Genomic DNA, 22,124 nt, shown 5'->3' on the forward strand with positions numbered 1-22,124 from the left:
TAATATATGTGGTGTTTTCCGGGATCAAATGGCATTGAAAGAAACCATCAATCGGGATAGCCACAAACGTTATATGTAGCGTCCAAGCCATTACCCACAAACATATACTACTACATAGACACATAAATACACCCTAAAGCATGACCCAAGTTCTCAAAAAGATATACTCGAATTGGCCTTTCAGACACAGAATGATCCAAGTTCTCAAAAACCATTATCGGTTTCATATGAAGTTCCAAGAAAGTTCTAACCCTCAATCAGGATTAATAATATGAGAGCACCCAAGTAACTTGAATTGGACATTAGCCTTTTGTTAAGAGAAGATGACTACATTTAGTCTAATAATATGACCCAAGTTCTCAAAAACCATTATATGACCCAAGATGACTACACCCAAGTAATAACATGACCCAAGTTCTCAAAAACCATTATCTATTTTAATTTCACTTAAAAATAGATGATTGCATTTAGTCTAAGACATGGAGTGTTTTGACGTCATAATATTTCTAAGAAGGATTAGACTGGCAAGAATAAATCTCAAGTTAAATATAGAGATCCAATTTCCATGAATGTCTGGATAAAACCAAAGGTGTAGTAAATGTAGTAAAATCTCACTTCATGTGTCTTATCTTTTTCACTCTCGGGTAAGTTGTGTTTCATATATTAACACCGAAAGTCCGACAGTCAATCTCTATCCTGATAAGGCAATCTCTCACTTCATGTGACTTCCTAATTGCTAATTAAACTTGAGCCAATAGATCCAAATCAAAACCCTTAATTAATACAAAAACAATAACAACAAACAATACAAAACCAAGTATTGTATAGCAAACAGAAAAAAAAAAAGAACCGAAAAAAACAATACAAGCTCATGGGGTGTTGGTTGGCTGGACGCGATAATAAACAACCTCAGAAAAATCAGCAACACAAACTTCAGAAAAATCAACAACACTAATTGCACAAATTTCAGAAAAATCAGCAACTGTGTATAACCAGCTTACCCAAACAAATTCATACCCATTTCAGAAATTCACAAATTCATACTCAAATTAATCAATACAAAGCTTACCCAAATAAAATTTCAGTAGTTTTACCAACCCAAATCGAGAGAGAGTGCTGCTGTGTTGTTGAGCCAAGCCGATAGAGAGAGACGAAATTGCACAACCGTGAAGATCGACCTAGGAACGAAGATAAAATCGATTGAGAAAGAGAGAAGAGGGACAGAGCGAGGGAGAGAAGAGGGAGAAGGGTTTCAGAAAAGAAAAATGGTGGACGGAGAGAAAAGGGAGAGACGAGCAACGGAGCGAGGGAGAGAAGAGGAAGAAGGGTTTCAGAAAAAAAAATCGTGGACTGAGAGAAGAGGGAGAGATGAGCGACGGAGTGAGGAAGAGACGAGGAAGAAAGGTTTCAGAAAAAAAAATGGTGGACTGAGAGAAGAGGGAGAGACGAGCTACGGAGCGAGGGAGAGAAGAGGGGCGAGGCAGAAAAAAAAATGGCGAGAGAAAGAGGGAAAGACGAGAGATTAGAGACGAGAGAAAAAGAGAGGGGCAGTTGGGCGAATAGTGATAAAATATTCATTTGATCTTACTACAGGAGCTCGCCAACAATGACGAGAGACTTAAAAAATTACTGTAGCATAAATTAGAAAATTATGGCTTTGTCGAGTCCAATGCCAGAGATTTTATTCCAAAATCTGATGCAAATTAGAGTTGGATTTGGCTAGCCATTGCCAGTGCTCTAAGAGACGTGTATAGATTTTGTACCGCCACAGTACATGCTATATAGAAGGAATCGTAAAATGATTGTAGGAAATATTTGTAGAAGACCTGACGAGCTCCTTTCTGAAGGAAGCGCGTTGTCGTGGCGGCCGTTGACTCCCTCTCGAACTCGAACATGGCAAAGAAACTCGTCAAATACTCCGTGGTATACTCTTATCTCCTTTTTTCTATCTCTTGTTGCCCATTAATTGTAGTTTTAGGAGTGAGATTGATTCTGAGTTGGGTGGTGGCCAGATTGATGCTTTCACTGACTCAGCGTTCAAGGGGAACCCGGCGGCGGTGTGTTTGCTGGAGGAAGAGAGAGACGAGGATTGGCTGCAAGCGGTGGCCGCCGAGTTCAACATCTCTGAGACCTGTTACTTGACTAGGCTCACTGGGTCTGAGCCTCTTGACTCCCCCGTCCCTAGGTTCCGTCTTAGATGGTTCACTCCGGTTTCTGAGGTCAGTTATTTTACTTCCACTTCAATACCAAAAAGGGAAAATTCAAAAACATTGAGTTTGTTTCAACTTTCAAAGTGTTTCCTTTCCTTTCCTTTCCTTTGTTAGAAAAAAAAAAAAAAAAAGTAAAAGGAAAGATAAGAGACATCAATTTTCCAAGGACCGAAATGCATGTTAGTATTTTCCTTGTGGGTATTCTTGTTTATCATATCTTATTTTGATTTTAGTCATGTTTAAATTTGTGATATAAGTATGATTTTAGTTTTATGTGATTCATGTTCATTGTGATAGTTAGATTTAGTTATGGGTTTGAGTCATAGGCTCGAATTGGTATGTGAGTCTTTAACCTTTAGTTAATTAAGGTGTTGTGTAATAGTTTTTTTAATAAATAAAATGAAACTTTATTAAAGCAAGTAATAGTGTAAAGTTGGCATGTTCTTGTTCTGAAACAATAATACTACATATATATGATACTCTTATGCAGGTTGAGCTTTGTGGTCACGCTACACTGGCAGCCTCACATGCATTGTTTACATCTGGTCTGGTGAATTCAAATAGTATTGAGTTTGTTACACTATCTGGAATTCTATCTGCTAGAAAGGTTCTGGAAATCAAATCAGATGGCTCGGATATTCAGAATGGCGAAGCACAAGAGTGTTTTTTCATCGAATTGGATTTCCCAATGGTCCCATTAATAGATTTTAATTCTGCTGAAGCTTCAGCAATTTCCAATTCCTTGAACGGTGCTTCTTTCATCGATATCAAGAGAACTACTGCGGATGATCTCTTTGTAAGGCCTGCTATCCAATTTCCAGTTTATTTGCTCACTTTTATACATTAGTTAGTATGCTTATTATTATTAATGACATATGCATCCAAATTCTTTCAAAAGTTAATGATTTCTCACAATAAATGACATGAAATATTTGTGTCTAACTGGTTGACCAAAGTGAGTATAATGACTTGCTTTAGTATAATTTGGATGTGTGATTGGTTGGAATATGCTGACAACCCTTGTGTTTCCAAGGGATTCTTGATGAAAAAATGTTCTTTTTTTTTTTACATATTTATTAAAAGATTGTGATGCTTATCAATTTTTCAGGTTGTACTCCCATCAGGAGAAAGTGTTGTTGAAATAAAGCCAGAGTTTGATGCTATACGTAAATGTCCGGGAAGGGGGATGATTGTTTCAGGTGCTGCTCCCCCGGGCTCTGGTTTTGATTTTTACAGTCGAGTCTTTATCCCCAAACTCGGGATCAATGAGGTAAAATATGTCAGCCTTTAGGATTAACCAATTGTAGTGGTTTTGAAGTGCTCGAGGTTATAAATAGATCTCTATTGTATGTCTTTCTTGCATTTACACGTTTTCTATATATGATTTCTACTTATCATGGCCTGCAGAATCGAATTATGATGCTATTGCCAAAGCAAACAAGAGACATGTTATTTCAGAACATCTGCATGCAGCTTGTTCCACTCTCTAACATCACCTTGCTGACATCTGCATTTGTTTGATAATTCAATAAGAAATTTGTTATTCATAAACAATACTTCTGCTTAACATTCCTCCTACCAATTTCTTCGAGGTCCTAAGTTCTTGGACGGTAGTGCTAGATTTGCCTTACCAAAAGTGGGAAGTGAAAATCCATTTCCAGTAACTGTCTAGAATTTTCTATAAAATGTCATCTCACTCATCTTTCAGGATCCTGTTTGTGGGAGTGCACATTGTGCCTTGGCACCTTACTGGAGCAAGAAATTGGGGAAGTGTGATTTTGTCGCATACGCGGTATTCTCGATTCCCCTAATGCATGCAAACTTATCATTTTAATCTTTGCCTTCATCATGTTAATTACATTTTCTAACTTGTTCAGGCGTCACCTAGAAGTGGAGTAGTGAACATTCATCTAGACGAACAAAACAAGAGAGTGCTGCTGCGAGGAAAAGCTGTCACTGTCATGGAAGGGTCTCTTCTAGTTTAGAGAGATGGATTTACAATCCATTGGCATGTATCATATAATTGAAATAAATAAGTTTTTCTGGGTGAAAGAATCCCCAGGAATTGGAAATGAACTCTCCTCCCCTTCTCAACCTTGATATATTAAGGACCCGTTTGGATAGTGAGATGAGATGAGATAAAGTCTGTATCCAAACGGGCTCTAAAGATCATTGTTACACTGTCTTCTTTGATTGGGACATTGACTGTATGATGTTTTGGTCCTTTGCTACACCGCAAACTAAAGCAAGGTTGATTTTTTTTTTTGGGTGAGATCTAATCCTCCAATGTCCAATCCAAAATACAGTGTCAATGATAAAGGCAAGGAAAACTACAGTGTATTTAAGATAAAGGTTAGGAAAAATTACGTTTGGTATTTTGGATTTTGTCATTTTTAGTTATAACAGTCAATGCGTCATATTTTAAGTAAGTTTTTATATAAGAAATTGATCTATGAATTCATTTAAAATATGATACATCAAGCAAAATATGATTAAGAATGACAAAATAAATGATAGAGACGAGCATTACTCTGATGGGACAATTGGATGGAGATAATTTTTTAAGATTCTTGGAGGCATTTAAGTGAAAGGAATACAAGTCCATACTTGCTGTTGAGTATTAAGAATATTTTATAATATATGTGAATAATAGTGAAATGGTTTGTGAATAGTAATAAAATAGTTTAAATTAAAATATTTTATAAAATTTTGAAAAATGAGAGAAAAAGTTGAATAACAATATTATAAAGTTAAAAAATTATGACTATAATTTTTTAAGATTATTTTTGTTTAAAAGTTTGGGAAGTTGTATAGGGTTTTGTGTTTTGTTTGAGCACTTGGAAAAGTTATAATGATTAGATAATGATTAGATGGAAATGTTAAAAATTTAAAATTGAAAAGTGTTTTGTGTTTGAGTAGTGAAATGAAATATATGAGAATATTCGAGAATATTTGAGAACAATTATGTTCCCAAACGAACTCTTACGTTGCGCTTGGGTAGTGAGGTATTCTCAAGTATCTGTGAATATTAATAAAAAAGTAATAATAAAATATTAAATAATAGTAAAAAGCAAATGAAACGTAATAATAAAATAATAAATAGTAGTGAGATTTTAGAAAATGAGAGAGAATTGTATATGATTTTGTGTTTTGTTTGGGAGATTGGAAAAATCTTAATGATTACAAAATGATTAGATGAGAAAGTAGAAAATTTAAAATTAAAATGTATTTTGTATTTTAATGATGCTTGAAAAAAGAGAAATAATATTTGTATTCATTGAGTGCGTAAATGTCTTTTAAAAAAAATGAATAAATATGAGATCTATATAAATAATTAATTTTTTAATAATAGATCTTATTTTTTTTCAAAAGAAATGTATAATACTTATAAAATTCATAATTATATCTAATGTTACTCTTGAAAAAAATATATGAAAATATCTTAGAAGTGTTCCCAAACGAGCTTAACAAAGTAAATTTTGAGCTACGTCGTCGTTTCAACAAGCAAAGAAAAAGGCCTTTAGTTCAGCGACAGCCCGAGCCCTAAATTAAAAATCTCTCACTCTGTGAACTGCGGTGCAGTGCTGCTTTGCCTTTGTCTTTAATCCCCCATCGAGCCTTCGTCTTCCTTCCCCCACAATGAAGCTCGTCAGGTTATCGCACTTTCTGTTTCTGTTCCTCTTCATTTGTCTTTCCTCTCAATGCTAATAGAGTTATGTTTTTTTTTTCCTTCTTAACGACTTCTTTATGACGGAAATTTAATTTGAGAGAATGAACAGGTTTTTAATGAAGTTGAACAACGAGACCGTGTCGATCGAGCTCAAAAATGGAACCGTCGTTAACGGCACGATAACAGGTCTCCCGCTCTCTAACCCGTTTCTTATATTAGTACAAGTTCCTACATGTTTAAGGTTTATGTTAAACCCTAGGTCTTTTTAGCCGCTTGTATTCTTCGATAACTTTTAATGGAAAAAGTGTTTGCTCGCTTCTGTCAATCTTGGACCGTCACTATTGGGCATTTTAACTTAACATTTTGGTATTTTCTTGGGCTTACAGTGATCTCTGATCAAAGCTAATTTATAGAACTAGGCGTATTAATAGATGGTTTGATTGCACTTCGTTGTTAGTTATATCATTTAAGCTCTGAGGTTTCTGGAAATTTGATGGAAATGACGCATTGAGACAAATAGATTGCAAATATGTTCTTCTAGCTGGTTTAAGTTAAAGTCCACTTGTGCTCATTTTTCATTTTTCTGTTTCTAAGACAAATGCTGATCTTAACTTTACAATTTGGGGAGGATTGACTGTAAATGTTTAGTTGATATTATTGTGAAATATCACTCGACATTGTTGGGTTGAACTTATGACATGGGAAGCAAATGGAAGTACGAATTCTAATTTTGATAGTTTCTCCTTTTCTTCTTTTATGTTATAACAGTTGCTTCACTAGGAGAACCACGGGGGACATAAATGACTTTAATGTTGGAACGTTTGTCTGTCTTATTGTTTTTTAAAGGATGTGTATGGGCTTTCATTCTTGCTTAATCCAGGTAGCATACCATCGATAGGCATCAAATATATTATGAACCGGCATAGCATTACATAAGACACAATTGACTTCAAAATGGTTGGGAATTTCAGTTTCCAACATTATGCTCATTGAAGAACTTTTTTTCCGGATTGGACACATATTTTTCCCTTTTTGTTATTATTTATGTGCCAATAGCACTATTATTTGGACTTTGATAAGTGGAATTTGTTTCAAAATTTCTCCTACTGACTTATCACATCTTTAATGACAATTTTTCGAGGGGTTGGTGGGATAATATAGGGGTGGACAAAAAAGTAGGGTATGCTTTGTTTAAGAGATTTTGCAAACACGTTTTAAAATATTTTCTTCTTTTAATCCAAACTTCTTTTAAACCCCCTAAAAAAAAAATCATCCCTCAAAAAATGTTTTCATCTAATATTTGCCTCAGTTTTTGTGAGGAAAAAAATAAAAAAAACCAAAGAAAATTATCATTCTGTCTACCCCACCTTCACAAAACCCAAACCAAACACATCTAATTTTTTTTTTCAAACAAAATTTTCATTCTTCCTAACCACTTTCACAAAACCAAATAAAAAACGTATCTCAAAACTGTTTTGAGAATCTCAAAAAATTTCACTTGCCAAACAAGCCCTTAGGTTTTCATTTTCTTGTACTATGTTTGTATATGAAATGCACGTGGTGTCTTGGATTTTGGGTGACCTTGACATGTGCAAGGCAAAGTTGTTGAGGGGAGAGTCGTTCTCAGATAGTAAAAAAACCTGATCTTTAAGGCTGTTATATTCTATAGTTGTGCCATCAAGCTTTCCTAATAACAGTTGTGGACTCAACTGCAGGATTTGTTATAACTTCGCTTGGATCTCCAAGTCCTTTCCATAATATAGTATTGTTTCATTCTTTGAAGTGTTTGGTTCAGTTTTGTCAAAAGAGCGCTTAAGCGCAAAGCGCCAAGGGTTAAGTGCTTCACTTATTAAAAGTAAAGTGCATTTTGAAAAGCGCGTGTAAGCATGCTTTTTTGCTCTTAAAGCTCTCTTTTTTCTTTTAGTGAGAGCTTTAAGAGCAAAAGGTGTGCTTTGTTACATTTTAACAAAAAAAAGTTTGTTTCAGTATTTAAGCATGTGAATCAATAGCTAGGCACTGAAAGTAATAAATATATAACACATGGCTAATAAAATAAATTGGAAGACAAAACAAGAATTCAGTGGAATGACTAGAAGAGAAGAAGACACTTTTTCTTGGACCCCATCCGCACATGATCTCTCAAAAGAAATATCGTGATCTCTCAAGAGAAGTGTCTAAGTTTTTATGTTCAAATTCTTATATAATTTGTTGATCACCTAGTTTTCATTTGTGTAATACTCTAATAAAAGAGTTTTATTAAAAGAGTTTTGGGCGGAAAGGAATGAGTGGTGTTTTGAAGATAGGGAGCGCACAATGACGGAGCTTTAGAATTTTTTTGTACACACTATTGCTTTGGTTTTCTGCTATTGTACTTAATGGGAACAGTGCTCATGACTTCTTGTCCTTAATCTATTGTTCCTAGAATGTATTTAGGTGTTCTTTTGTATACTCCCTGTGTACACGGGCTATGCCTATTTCATTCATATCAATGAAATTTACCTTTTACTAATAAAAAGAAATAAAAGAGTTAATATGCAAAAAATATTTTCTTCTCAGTAAATAACGATTTTATTGATGAGGAATAGGCATAGCAATAATATTATTGCTAAATATATTATTATATTTAGTGAAGAAAAATATATAAATTATTAGATTGCCTTTTACTTATAAAAAATTATTATATTGCCTTTTTAAAGCCTTTTTTATTCTATTATATCATTTTTTTTAAATGTGCGCTTTACTTCGCTCAAGCGCATGCCTGCGCTTTGCGCCTTGGCTCTAGGTGGCTTAGCCTAGCGCTTTTGACAACACTGGTTTGGCTGTAATACCCCTGAATGAGTATAAGAGGGAAAGAGTGGTGAGGGCATCCTCACCACCTCCACAGACAAGGCCGACGAGCCCCAGCGACCTTGCTGAGGGCCATCCGGCGACAGTCATCCCGCCGGTGACCTTATGTTTCCCTAGGTCTTTTTCTGCCGCCTTCCAAAGTGCTTTGGTGGCCGTGCTGTTGCCTCAAAGGGCTACAATGAGTTGGCGACCAACAACCACATCTTTCCATGGTTTCTGAAAGATGACGTTTGGTTGCTAACCAAGTTTCTTTCTTGGTGTTGGGGCTGTTTGGGCTCAGAATGGTTTCTTCTATAAGGTTGATCATAGAATCTAAATCTTTTACACTCGTGAAGGAGGGGAGCATGTTGGGTATTACTGAAAGGAGTCGAAGAGTGATTTCGAAATTGGTTATGGGTTCAACAATAGTACAATGGCTGGCTAAGGCCATTACTGTGTGTACAAATGAGAAACAAGATTTTTACTCCACTGTCCTGGAAGGCAGACGTACTTTCACAGTGCATCGTTGCTCAAATTCTCGAGGACGTTATATGGCAGTAGAGGAGTATGGTGGTGGTGGGAGGAGGAATTTTATATTCATCCCCAAGGAAGAGGGCAGTGGCTGGAGAAGGATGGGGGAGGTACTGCATGATTTTTCCCACGGCAAGACCAATCCTGTGGAAGGACAAAGAGGTGCTGGAGGGGGCCCAATCCCTCCAACTCAAATGCAGGGGAGCTATAGAAAACATGTAGGTGGCGCGGAAGAGAGCTTGGAAGGGAAAGACCCAAGTACATTCTCGGTGTCGAGGCGATCCTATGCGACCGCTTTAAAGATGAGTCATGCCTCGGGGTTTCAGAATTAGGGGGGTTTGCAAATCACCACTTAGGACCTGCTTGTAGAGATGCACAATTATTTAAAAGAGATGGAAACCCAATTGGTCGAGTTGAAGGCAGCAATAACTTGCTTGTCTACGAAAATAGACTTAGTTTCAGTTGGAGACAACAGAGTTGTAAGAAACAAGACGGGCCCGAACCCTTTAAACTCTAAAGGAAAACGGAAAATTGGATTCGGCCCTATCCCCATAACCAGATCGAGGAGAGTATGGTGGGTCAAAAGGAAATCTGGAATATTTGAAGCGGGGTCTACATCCAGTATCGGCGTTGAGACATCAATAATGGAATGTCATTCGCCTCTTGTTACACCCTTGGTCCCTGAAAAAACTATGACTCCCTTGTAGGAGTTGAACGAAAATGGTGTACTGCCGAGGTCTGAAAGAGATGTAGAATCCGATACCACCCTAGAGATGAAAGAACTTGCTGTCACCTCAGAATCTCCAATGGGCCTGAAACCATTGGAGAGAACCGATGGAGTTGTTGGAGAACCAATGAGCTTGGCGTTGGTGCCTTGTATAGAGGAATGTCCAGAGGTGGGAGTGCAGTTGGATGCTGTGTCTGGAGATAATGTTGCTCCCTTGGTTTCTCTTCCTCCAATAGCAGATTGGATTCTGCCTAAAGTTAATTAGATTCAGCAGTTTGTGGGAATTGAGGCAAGCCACGCGCTTGAAACCAATTTAAAGAACTAATCACTGCGATTGAGGCAAGCCACACGCTTGAAACCAAATCAAGTTTCAAGAAAAGTAGGGAGTTACAACGTCTTCATTGAGCAATCAACTACGACACTAAGAGTGGTAGCTCAACTAGAGGGAAGTCCAAAGGGAGGGCATTATTGTGAAGTTTTAGTTCTAAAGGAGGAAATAAGAGGTTGGGGTTGGTTTTTTGGGTAGCGTTTTAGTTCTACGGGAAACAAGGGGTTGGGGTCGGGCTTAGTGTATTTTGGGTTTTTTTCACGGGTTTTTTGGGTCATTGGGGTCAATGGGCAAGGTGTTTTCTTGTATACATTAGTATACTTGGTTATTCCTTTTTGATATATATATAATATTTTTACTTATCAAAAAAAAAAATAAGGCTCTATTAGGAAAATGGCTGTGGCAATATAATCACGAGAGGGAAGCCTTATGGAAATGGGTGATTGATGTGAAGTATGGGAGTGCAAGGGGCCTGGTGTTCTAATGAGGGGAGGGGGGCTTATGGTGTTGGGTTGTGGAAGTACATAAGGCAAGGGTGGGGGGCTTTCTCGAGTAATACTAGGCTGTTTGGGGGAGGGCAGCAGAATCAGCTTTTGGAATGATGTGTGCGTGGGAGATACGGCTCTTAAGGATGCTTATGCTAATATTTTCAGAATTGCAAGAGAAAATGAAGTTATGGTGGCTGATGTGAGGGCAGTTAGACATGGTTCATAGGAGTGGAACATCAACCTCACTAGGGAGGCACAAGATTGGGAAGTGATTGCTCTGGTGGATTTTTTCAGCTTGCTATATAACATCAATGTTGCGGTTCCCGCTGAAGACACGATGGAATGGAGGCTTTCTAAGAAAAGGAAATTCTCGGTACGCACTTTCTATGACGTCCTTACAGCTCAAGATAAGGCCCAATTTTCCTTGGAATAACATATGGAGGAGTAAAGCACCTCCCAAGACTGCGTTCTTTGTTTGGACAGCAGCTTTAGGAAAGATACTAACCATGGATAACCTAAGAAGGCGTGGACTTATTATTACGGACTAGTGCTGTATGTGCAGAAACAGTGGGGAAACGGTAGATCATTTACTCTTACATTGTGATTTTGCAAAGGACATGGAATTATTTCTTCAGTAGATTGGGATTAGCATTGGTAATGTTGGGAAGGGTGGTGGAACTACTAGCTAGCTGGAGAGGGATTACGGGACACCACAGATTGCAGCTGTGTGGAAGATGACTCCTATTGGTATTTTCTAGTGTATTTGGAGTGAAAGAAATGATAGACTTTTTGAAGATCATGAACGCTTATAGGAGTTTAGGAGGTTTTTTTGGAAGACTTTATTTATGTGGGCCATTGCTTTAGAGTTAAATGGTCTCAGCTTCCATGATTTTTTTGTAACAGTTTCTAATTCTTAATTTGGTGTACTCATATGTATACCTCCGATGTACTTGGGCTATGCTATCTTTATCAATACAATTACTTCTTACTTATAAAAAAAAAACATATCCTAAGTCTAGATGTGGCTTGGTCTTTTCTTAAGTCACAAATGGTATTGAAGCCAATTTACTGCCAGAAATGTGGGACTTTAGCTGTACAACCTACAAGGAAATGGCCCGACAGGGGTATTAGGGATGTAAGGGGGTTATGTAATACCCCCGGTTGAGTATAGGAGGGACATGGTGGTGAATGGGATTTATCATTATCTTAAAGGAAGAAGTTTTTGCACGTTGTAATTATCTCAATGTGCTCAACTTGAATCTTGAGGAGTCCTTTTAGAGGATAAACCTAGATGTAGTTTGGCCATTCCTTGAATTTTAATATCAGCTTTTACCTATAAAAAAAATATATTGTTACATCAGTTCGTTAGTTGATGTTTCAAATTTCACCTAAGGTATAGTGTATGCTTAACTCTGGGATCGTCTCAAGTTGGAATGACGGAAGTCAGGATGCTTTTGTGGAGAATTAGATTGACAACTTCAATGGCTCTTTTACTTTTGAATGTGATATTTATTAGAGCTGTTCAGAATTTGGAGGTGGGTGATATCTCTGATTTTTTCAGCATGTTGTATGCTTCGAACATTGATAGTGGCGGGGAGGATAGGTTGCCATGGATTCATCCCAAGATGAGCAATGCTAGGTACAGTCCCCATTTGGGGACTGCAATGCAAGCCTAGGCAATTTTATTTTTAAAATTTTTTAAAATTACAAAACTATCCCTCTTAAAATGATATTTTTTCTCATTTAATAAAGGGCCTGCACATACAGTCCCCAAGTGGGGATTGCAAATAGAATTTCTCTTCATCATTATGTGTTGGTGCTTTATGTGTGAAAGGAATGGAGAATCTGTGGATCACTTGCTACTCCATTGTGAGGTGGCAAAGGTTCTATGGGATGAAATATTTTATAGGATTGGTATTGCTTGGGTGATGCATAGGGGGCAGGTGCATCTTCTGGCTTGCTGGAGAAGTATCTAGGGTAACCACCAAATTACTGCTGTTTGGAAGATGGTTCCTCTATGCCTTATGTGGTGTATTTGGCTTGAGAGGAACAACCATAGTTTTCAAGATAGAGAGCACTCGTTGGGAGAGATTAGATATTTTTTCTTCCATACATTATTACTTTGGGCATCTGCTATTGTACTTAATGAGGCTTGTTTTCATGATTTCATTATTGCCGTTTCTATTTCCTAATTAGATGTTCTCTCTTGTATATTCCTTGTGTACTTATCAAAAAAAAAAAAATATTCCTTGTGTACTTGGCCTATGCCTTATTACTTGGTTTAATAAAATTTCTTTTTCCCCATAAAAAAAGGTTGGATTGATGGAATAATATCTTGGGCATCGGCCTGTTCATATTGAAGTTTTTTTCCTTATGATTAGACTAGAAAACAGCAGGAGCAGGATACTTAATTTATTCGTAATTTTCTTATTTAGTTGGGATGCTTATTTTTTTAAGAGAAATTAGTTCCTGTGAGTGGAATGCTTAATTCCTTGTTCTATATTATTTAAATGTCACTTGTCATAGAATAATTTAAAATGAACTCCAAGCGCTCCTCATTTTCAACCTTTTTCTGTCCCTGATGCTTAGGTAGACAAATAGAACGAAGTATGTTAATGGATCCTTAACTCTGTGTGTGTGTGTGGGGGTGGCTGGGAAGATACTAGTTGTAACTTGCGATGCATTGAGAAGTGTGATTAGTTTACAAATAGGTGGTAAGGTTACTTTTCCTCAAAAAGTAAAATAGTAGATGAAGTTTCATGAGCATGAAATTATATGGTCCAACAAAGATCAATGTAATAATGCATGAAATAGTGCAGCTTGTTTGGTATGTGCGCAATGCACAAAGAGGTTGAAGAAATTTCTGCTCTTTGTACCCAGGCCTGTTTTGTGGAGGGAACCCTACATGTTTTTACTTTTTCAGTTGAAAGAATATTGAGAGCAATATAAAGAGAACACTTGAGACAGTTTTGAAAGGCTGCAATTTTTTTGTTAATATGTGGAACTCAGCTACTTGCTTCTAATACATGCCGCCTGAAATGCACAAAATCTGCTTCACAAAAATAATAGAGTTGAAACACCTTTGTCTTACCAAATTAGATGTAGGTACAACAATAACAAAGAGCTGAAGTATCTCTGTCTTACCAAATTAGATGTGGGTAGCTTCTTCCACTTTGAACAACCGAAGCATCTCCAGAAAAGTCCATCTAACGGAGATTTGGATATGCGTGTTTTTAGGCCCCCTAAAGAACTGTCTTGATCGGATGTGTTGACCCCATGTATAAGGAAGATATATAATATTGCGGAATTCTCATCCAATCTGTTTTCTACTTGTGATATTTCATTTGATGTTAACTTTGTTGGCTCAAGTGGTAAAGGCCGGTATGCTCCCTCCCGGTCTAAGGTTCGAATTCTCTTGGTTGTAAGCAATTTCTAGGGGCCATCAAACCGGGGGAACTTCCCCTTGAATTACCCAATGTGCACTTGTGGGAAATTTCTTGCCAAAGGCCTGTGCACCCCCAGGATTAGTTGAGACTTTGTTCTCAGACACCCGGGGCCAGTAAAAAAAATGGTAAATATGCCCTTATAGCCTAAACTTCTGTCTTTTTGAAGTAGAAGGATGTCAGGAGTAAGGTGGAGAAGAAGCTGAGATGGACTGAGGCAGTGTAGTTGGGTTCGTGTGGGTGAAGAGGTGAAGTCAAGGATCTAAAGATAAGGCAAAACCGTGCGTAGCACTTTAGTGAAACGGTGCGTAGTGGAAGTTAATGGAATTAACTTACTGGAGCAGTGGAATGGGGCGTTTGATCCTTAAGTGAAGTAGTGCGTTTTGCTTAGAAGGGAAGAAATGCAATGGAGGCTTTACGGCGTCATTTTATGTTTCTTTTTCATCTGTTTGTATAAATACTGAAGTGAACTCTGATTCATTTGTTCAGTTGCTTAAAGTTCATTCTTGGAAGTGCATGGAGGTTTAACATTCTTTGAAAACCTTATTTCAAGAATCAATAAAGTGGATTCTTGGTTTCCTTTCTTTCATTTGTTGATTTCATTATCGTTCTTGTTCTTTTCCTGCGTGTGGAATTCTGGATCTTGTGTTAGTATATCTGCAGATACCTTACAATTGGTATCAGAACCCTCTCTCCAGGACAGCTTACATGGGGAGCTTCCAATTTGTAGAACATCACTTAGTTAGCTCATTGTGTTTTGATAGATTTGACTGAATCTTATACTATACCATTAGGACTTTTTTCAGAACTAATGTTCTGTTGCAATATGTTTTTGCTTCAAATATATTAGCGCCTGCAAAATCTTGTTCCTTAAAGATATATGATATTTCAAATTCAGAATTTCCTTCAGCACAGCTGTGATTTCTTTAAGCTAGGCAGAGTTGCATTGTGCATCATTTACATGTGTTTAGAGTCGAAGATAGTGTTAAGATCGGTTGGACAGTGTTGCATGTTCCTTGTCTAATTTCTTAAACTGGAAAGCACAGATAGGTGCACGGAAGCTATAGATGTTTTGACCGATGGATTGACCGGTTGGCTGCAGGTGTGGATATCAGTATGAATACACACTTGAAGACAGTGAAACTAACATTGAAGGGAAAAAATCCAGTTACTCTGGATCATCTCAGCGTGAGGGGTAACAATATTCGATATTATATCCTTCCAGACAGCTTAAATCTTGAGACTTTGCTTGTCGAAGAGGCACCTAGAGTCAAGCCCAAGAAGCCAACTGCTGGTATTGCTACTCTCTGTTGATGTCTTTGTTGGCATGTGATGAATTTCTTCTAGTAATCTTTCTAACAATATACTAAATTCCAGGGAAGCCATTGGGACGGGGACGGGGCCGTGGGCGTGGACGTGGTCGTGGTCGCGGCCGTTAAGTCATGTTGCATTGCTTTCAATTTTTGGGGCACCTGGATTTGTAAACACCTCTGTTGTAGGAAGAATTTATTGGTGATCTTACAGACCGGAAACTAGTATTGCTTTTAAATCTAATGTTTTGAATTTGTTATGCTTGATATTTTCGTAAAGAGCCTATCTACAAAGTTGGTATTGATAATCTCACGAAACATGTTTTTTTGGGTGCAGACCAATCAGAATAATACCTTTAGCTTTAAGTAGTTGGAATGAAACATTTCATTTTAGAAGTATAAATAGACAATAATTTTGACCTCAAAAGAACTCAAATAATAGAACCTCCATTATAGATGAACCCCAGAATGTGTTTTTCAGGGACCGAAGGTCAACCAGCTGATTTGTTGATGATATTTATATCCATGAAGATAATTGTTAGTGTTAGCATATAGTTTGTAATTATTTTTAGATGACAGGATTGTTTATAGGGTTGTAATTCATCTGAGCCGAGTCGAGCTAGAATCAAATAACTCAAGTTTGAGCTCGAGTTGAGAGCTTGCCGAGCCTTGAGCCGAGTTCACCTAATCAAACATGAGCTCGAGTCAAGTTGAGTTGAGTTATTTATCAATCTTCATTTGTACTCTTTAACGAGCTTGAGCCGAGTGGAGTTGAGTTAATGCTCAAGTTTTGTTTGTACTCTTATATATATATATATATATAAATATTAAATACTTAATTACAAAACAAAATATTAAATCTAATGAAATTTTTACAATTAATATATAAACCTTATATTGAACTATAAAATTATAACATCTTTATGAATCCATTTCTTATATGGTTATACATTTTAGTATATAATGAAACTACCAAGTCCTATATAATTACTATTAAACATTATAAAATGCTAAATACTAAGTGTAATTAAGAAAAATTTACAAAAAAATTATTTCTCTACATGTCAGTTATTGATATGTTGAAAATTATAAGATTTAAATTTGTAAAATTTGAATTTTAAAAAAAAGTTAATAAAATGAGTCTTGTAAGTAAAAGTACAAGTAAAATTATAAATATATGTAGCACTACTCTTATAAAATATATACTATAATTAATCAATTAAGTACTTAATTAATCAACATATAATTATGAACTATATTCAATATATAGGTATAAATGACTAGGCATAAGTAATCGAGTTACATACTATATATTTAATTATAAAGATAACTATGCTTTTGTTATTAAATTTAATATGTATAGAAGTGTGTGTGTGTGTGAATACTAATATATAGAAATAAATTATATATACATTCAATGATTTATGGACGAGCTTTAATTGAGTCAAGCTGACGTGCCAAGTCAGGCTTGAACGAGCAAGTCTTAACGAGCCTTAACTGAGTCGAGTCGAGTTTAACCGAGTATGTATCATTTACTAATCGAGCGAGTTTCTACTTTCACGATTGATTTTTTTTTTTTTTATGAGTCGATCTCGATTCGAGTTTAGTCGAGCGAGTATTGGGCGAGCAATTGTAAAGGCTAGTTCATTTACAGCCCTAATTGTATGTACCTTTTTAAATTTATTTCATCATCAATTCTAGAATTGAGTTTTCCATGGGATAACAGTGGTCTTAGCATGGTTAGATATAGATGGGTTGTATCATATTTTTCGAGTCTTTGGTTGTTGAGATAAGAGAAGTCTAAACAATTTTGAAAGTAACGATATTATCTGTCAAGTCCGCTTTACATGTCGACTAGCAGTGGTCATTAGTAGGGGTGGCAACTCATATTTTCGGATCGTGTATAACTATAAACATTCAACTATATAGGTCCATTCGAACCTGGCTCGTTAAGTTAAACATGTCAAACTTTCAAACCATAATCCAACCTATTTAAATAATCAGTCTCGTCGTATCACCCATTTTAACCCGTATAATAACTAATTAGAAATAGGTCAACACAATCGACTCATTTAAATTTGTTTCATATAAATGAGTTGAATTAACACGCATAATTCATCTGACCTATTTAATATAATTTCACATAAAAGTTAAAATCTATATTTATTAGTAGCCACAATATCTTTAAAAAAATAAGGCTACTTACTAACAAAAAATATCAATATTTTTCAAATTTTAACATATAATCAAATCAATATTACAGATCCGACAATAGCAAATATAAGCATAGGTCTAAAATTACAATTCCAACAATAAAAATATAAGTATACTGAGAAATATCAATATTACAACTCAACAATAATAAAATTGTAATTTTGAGATAGAATGGTCAAAACGGGTTGATTTCGGGTTAAGCTAGTTTAGGGTTGAGCAAAAGTCCAAAAATCTGACTTTTTTTCCCCTGGGAAGTTGGAGTCGAAGGTGTTGGTGGACTGACTCCAACTCCACTCCGATCCAGCTCCGACACTCCGACTCCAACTTTGCCCTCCGATTCCGACTCCGACTCCGCTTCCGATATTGTACATATTTTATAAAAATGTGTGCTTTTCTATATATTAATCATATAATTTTATATAAATATATCTTATATAGTTAGTTAAAGTCAATAATATTCTAGCATGAGCTAATTATTATAAAATAAAATATTTATAGTATATTATATATAGACTAATTGATTAATAATAGTTTAGTATATATAAATATCATACTATTATAATATTACTACCCTGTAACACTAAATTACTAATGTATAAACACTAAAATGCATAATAACATGTAATACTAATAGATAAATACTAATATATAAATTTATAATAACATATAATACTAATGGATAATAACTAAAGTATTAATTATATAAATTTTATATAACAATATCTTATATAGTTAGTTAAATTCAATAATATACTAGCATGTGCTAATTATTATAAAATAATATATTTATACTACAATATATATATATATATACTAAATTGACTAATAATAGTTTAGTGTATGTAAATATCATACTATTACAATATTACTACTATGTAACACTAAATTACTAATGTATAAATATAATAACATGTAATACTAATGTATAAACACTAAAATACATGATAACATGTAGCACTAATGTATAATAACATGTAATAGTAATGTATAATAAAATTTGGGACGAGGTCATTATTGTACATGTGGCCTTCGGCTCTTTTTTTTTTTTTTTAAAAATATAATAGTAATGTATAATAAAATTTGGGACGAGGTCACTATTGGACATGTGGCCTTCGGCTCTTTATTTTTTTTTAAAAAAATATAATAGTAATGTATAATAACTAAATTATAATAAGATATAATAGTAATGTATAATAACCAATGATCCAATATATAATAACATGTAATACTATTATATAATAACTAGTGTATAATAACATGTATACTAATGTATAATCACTAGTATAATAACATTAAACATAGAATACTAAGTCTAGTATATAATTAAGTTAGAAACTAGAGAAACACTTTGGACCAGCCCAGTTGTTGTTGGAGGAAAAACAGTCCACCAATCAGAACGTGACACATAAGATTATGAAGGTTGTTTACGATAGAGGAAAAACAACTGATTATTTTTCTTGGTGTTCCATAGCATATTGAATTATCTTAATCTGAGCTTGGATGAGAGAGTTATGCCTAGATTACGAAGCAATGTCGAAACTGTCCAAAATCGCCTAATTTTGGTTTTTTGCCCAGTTGCTCCAGTTCTTTGCCGTTGGGATGAGTGGGGTGCTGTTGAATTTGGATTAGGATGGAGTGGGTGCCGTCGCGTTTGGGTTGGGATGGAGTGGGTGCCGTGGGGTGGTGGGTTCGAATAGGAAGAAGAGAAGGAAGAAAGGGGAATTGGATGAGCTGTTCGGGTGTAGTGGGATGCTTGCTAATTTTCCAAGCCAAGCTGATGTGTCACATTCTGATTGGTGGGCTGATTTTCTGAGATGGGTAGATGGGTTGTTGCCCAGGTTTTCTCTAGAAACTAATATAATAATATGTAATACTTTAGTAGAATAATATGTAATTAAATACTATACTGTAAGTCTATAATACTAATAGCCTATTAAATACTATAGGAATAACTTATAAGTTAGAAATTAGTATAAAATATTATATTGAGTTTGAAAAAGCAATGGTTCTACCCCAACACAACACCTAGAGGGGGGTGGGGTGAATAGGTGTAAATCAATTTTGATGGTCTATTCAAAAATATTGTTAAACAAACAATTAATGAATGAAAAAAATCACACAAATAATCAAAACAAATAAGCATGTCGAGCAAACTTTCTGTCTAAGTTACTGCTCGAGCTCCACTTTGAGTGCATGTCGAGCGAACTCTCTATATGAAAGTCGCTCGAGCGCCATGTAGAGTGAACTCTTTGTATAAGTTCTGCTAGAGCCATGTTGAGCTCACTTGTAAAATGACGTCGTTTTGCGTGGTGACTTGAACGACTTAAACCCACGATTCCGTTTCTCCCCCCCTTCCCTGAAACCTAGCTTTCATTTCTCCCAAAGCCTTCCTCAATTCTAACCCTAGGTGTGGCTCCCCCCCCCCCCCCGACAGCTCGCTCTCAAAATCCCACAGGCGACCGTACCAGTCCACGGACCATGACCTCTCTCTCAGAGTCCCACCGCACGGCCTCTCTCTCTCTCTCTCTCTCTCTCTCTCTTCTCAATTTTGCCTTCGTTGTCTATCTCTCCATCTCTCTCTTCTTTTGATTTTTGATTTTCTCATAAAAGTTTACAGGGGCTCGAGGCTAAAGAAGGCTAAGAAGCTGTAAGAACTAAAGAAAGGTAAAAAATTTCGTGAAGTGCCATTACGGTATCAAAGTGACTGGTACTGATTTGAATCTGTGTAGTATTTGAGGAAAAAATATTTACATGTGATTTCACATAATTGGGTCACATGGTGGTTTCCATTCTTGAAGAAATCATAAGGACCTTACATCACATATATTTGTTAACAAGAAACTAATTTGTGTCTGTGTATGTTTTTTTCAATGTATGTTTCTGTTTGTGTATGTGTATTTTATAATCTATTTGGCATGTAGAGTTTGTGTTTTTGAGACTGTGTTTGTGGGTATGATTTGGGATTGTATTGGTATGATTTAATTACATTCGAGGCTGTGTCTTTGTATGATTTTAGTAGGTCCAATTTGTGTAGGTCCTGTTTGTGAACATGTGGGTTGTCTTAACCATATTATTTTGTTTGTATGTTGTGTTCTAGTTCTTAAATCATGAATATAAAAGACACAAGCACTCCTACCATCCACATATGCATCTTATCCTGGCGTCCCACTACCACAACAACCTTTCGATGCTCCCATAATCAAAGAGTCTAGTGGACCAATAGACTCTTTGGTAGGCACTCGTAGTACCTTCCATTCTATCCCTCACCCTCTACCTGGTAGTAGAAACCCCAAGAATAAGTCTGAGGTAAGGGACCGCTTCACAAGACTTTCTGATTGTGATCCTAAAGAACCTATAGCTACTTGTAACCATTGTGGGAGGCAATGGAAATGCCATCCCAAAGGCAAGGCACTTCGGCCATGAGAACACACATCCAACTTTGCCTAAAAAATCGTAAGAGTAAATTGGACAATGGTCAATAGTTTTTGGTCCCGAAAGCAAGAAGTGAAAGAGGGGGAGGGGAGAAGAGTTTAGGGATGACTAAGTATAATGAGAAAAAAATCAGGGTTGCCCTTGCTAGGATGGTGATAGTGGATGAGTTACCCTTTAAGGTTGTTGAGGGCCAAGAGTTTCAGAAATACCCTAAATCCCTTAATCATAGGTTTCTTATTCCTTCTCGACTTACCGTAATGAAAGATTGTATGAAGTTATTTTTGAGAGAGAATGATAGCTTGAAGAAAATATTTTTGACAACCAAACAAAGAGTGTGCCTGACCACCGACACTTGGACTTCTATCCAAAATATTAATTACATGTGTGTCACCGTTCACTTTATTGATAGTAGTTGGAAGTTACATAAGCGGATCATTACATTTGTTCGGATTAGCGATAACAAGAGGCAACGATTGGAAGGGAGTTGGAAGAGTTTATGCTTGACTGGGGCATTGACAAAATCCTCACAATTATGGTGGACAATGCTATCTCTAACGACTTCGCTATTGATTGGTTTAAAACAAGGGAAATAGGAAGTGAGGGGTGTGTTGCAGATCACGAGTTTATTCACATGAGGTGTATGGCACACATTTTAAACCTTATTGTGAATGAAGGTTTAAAAGATGTTGATGATTCAATCAGAAGGGTTCGTAATTTGAAGTCGTCTCCCCAAAGACTTGCTACTTTCAAGTCTTGTGTTGATAGGTCAAAAGTTCCATGTTATAGTTTCTTGGGTCTTGACGTGCCTACTAGATAAATTCGACTTATCTTATGTTGGACGTGGTTGAGAAGTATCAAAATGAATATTTGGTAATTGGAAATAATTTGATATCTGCTTGTTAGACTTATGGTAATTTGGAAATAATGAATATCTTAGTCTCCAAA

At 36.0% G+C, this 22,124-nt stretch overlaps 2 protein-coding genes and 1 pseudogene across 2 annotated transcripts; 2 read left to right on the plus strand and 1 right to left on the minus strand.

Annotated features, from left to right (window-relative positions):
• LOC118349327 lies at positions 1-119 on the minus strand (annotated as a pseudogene).
• Positions 120-1,750: 1,631 nt separating this feature from the next.
• LOC108979494 (uncharacterized isomerase BH0283-like) lies at positions 1,751-4,482 on the plus strand. The gene is made up of 6 exons (XM_018950181.2): positions 1,751-1,923; positions 2,013-2,219; positions 2,701-3,006; positions 3,319-3,480; positions 3,919-4,002; positions 4,088-4,482. Exons 1-6 carry the CDS (start codon positions 1,894-1,896, stop codon positions 4,193-4,195), a joined length of 897 nt encoding a protein of 298 aa, XP_018805726.2. The 5' UTR covers positions 1,751-1,893; the 3' UTR covers positions 4,196-4,482.
• Positions 4,483-5,710: 1,228 nt separating this feature from the next.
• Positions 5,711-15,846, plus strand: LOC108979496 (small nuclear ribonucleoprotein SmD1a-like). The gene is made up of 4 exons (XM_018950184.2): positions 5,711-5,863; positions 5,990-6,066; positions 15,326-15,517; positions 15,601-15,846. Exons 1-4 carry the CDS (start codon positions 5,850-5,852, stop codon positions 15,660-15,662), a joined length of 345 nt encoding a protein of 114 aa, XP_018805729.1. The 5' UTR covers positions 5,711-5,849; the 3' UTR covers positions 15,663-15,846.
• Positions 15,847-22,124: the final 6,278 nt, after the last annotated feature.

Source organism: Juglans regia, chromosome 8 (genome assembly GCF_001411555.2).
Source record: "Juglans regia cultivar Chandler chromosome 8, Walnut 2.0, whole genome shotgun sequence".
In the NCBI taxonomy this organism is placed as follows: domain Eukaryota; kingdom Viridiplantae; phylum Streptophyta; class Magnoliopsida; order Fagales; family Juglandaceae; genus Juglans; species Juglans regia.

Bases quoted from the DNA above. Each gene is read 5' to 3' on its own strand.
- LOC108979494 (XM_018950181.2), top strand. From the start codon at position 1,894: ATGGCAAAGAAACTCGTCAAATACTCCGTG. The intron at 2,220-2,700 runs GTCAGTTATTTT...ACTCTTATGCAG, and splicing joins GGTTCACTCCGGTTTCTGAG to GTTGAGCTTTGTGGTCACGC. The intron at 4,003-4,087 runs GTATTCTCGATT...TAACTTGTTCAG, and splicing joins GTGATTTTGTCGCATACGCG to GCGTCACCTAGAAGTGGAGT.
- LOC108979496 (XM_018950184.2), top strand. The intron at 6,067-15,325 runs GTCTCCCGCTCT...GGTTGGCTGCAG, and splicing joins CGTTAACGGCACGATAACAG to GTGTGGATATCAGTATGAAT. The intron at 15,518-15,600 runs GTATTGCTACTC...ACTAAATTCCAG, and splicing joins GCCCAAGAAGCCAACTGCTG to GGAAGCCATTGGGACGGGGA.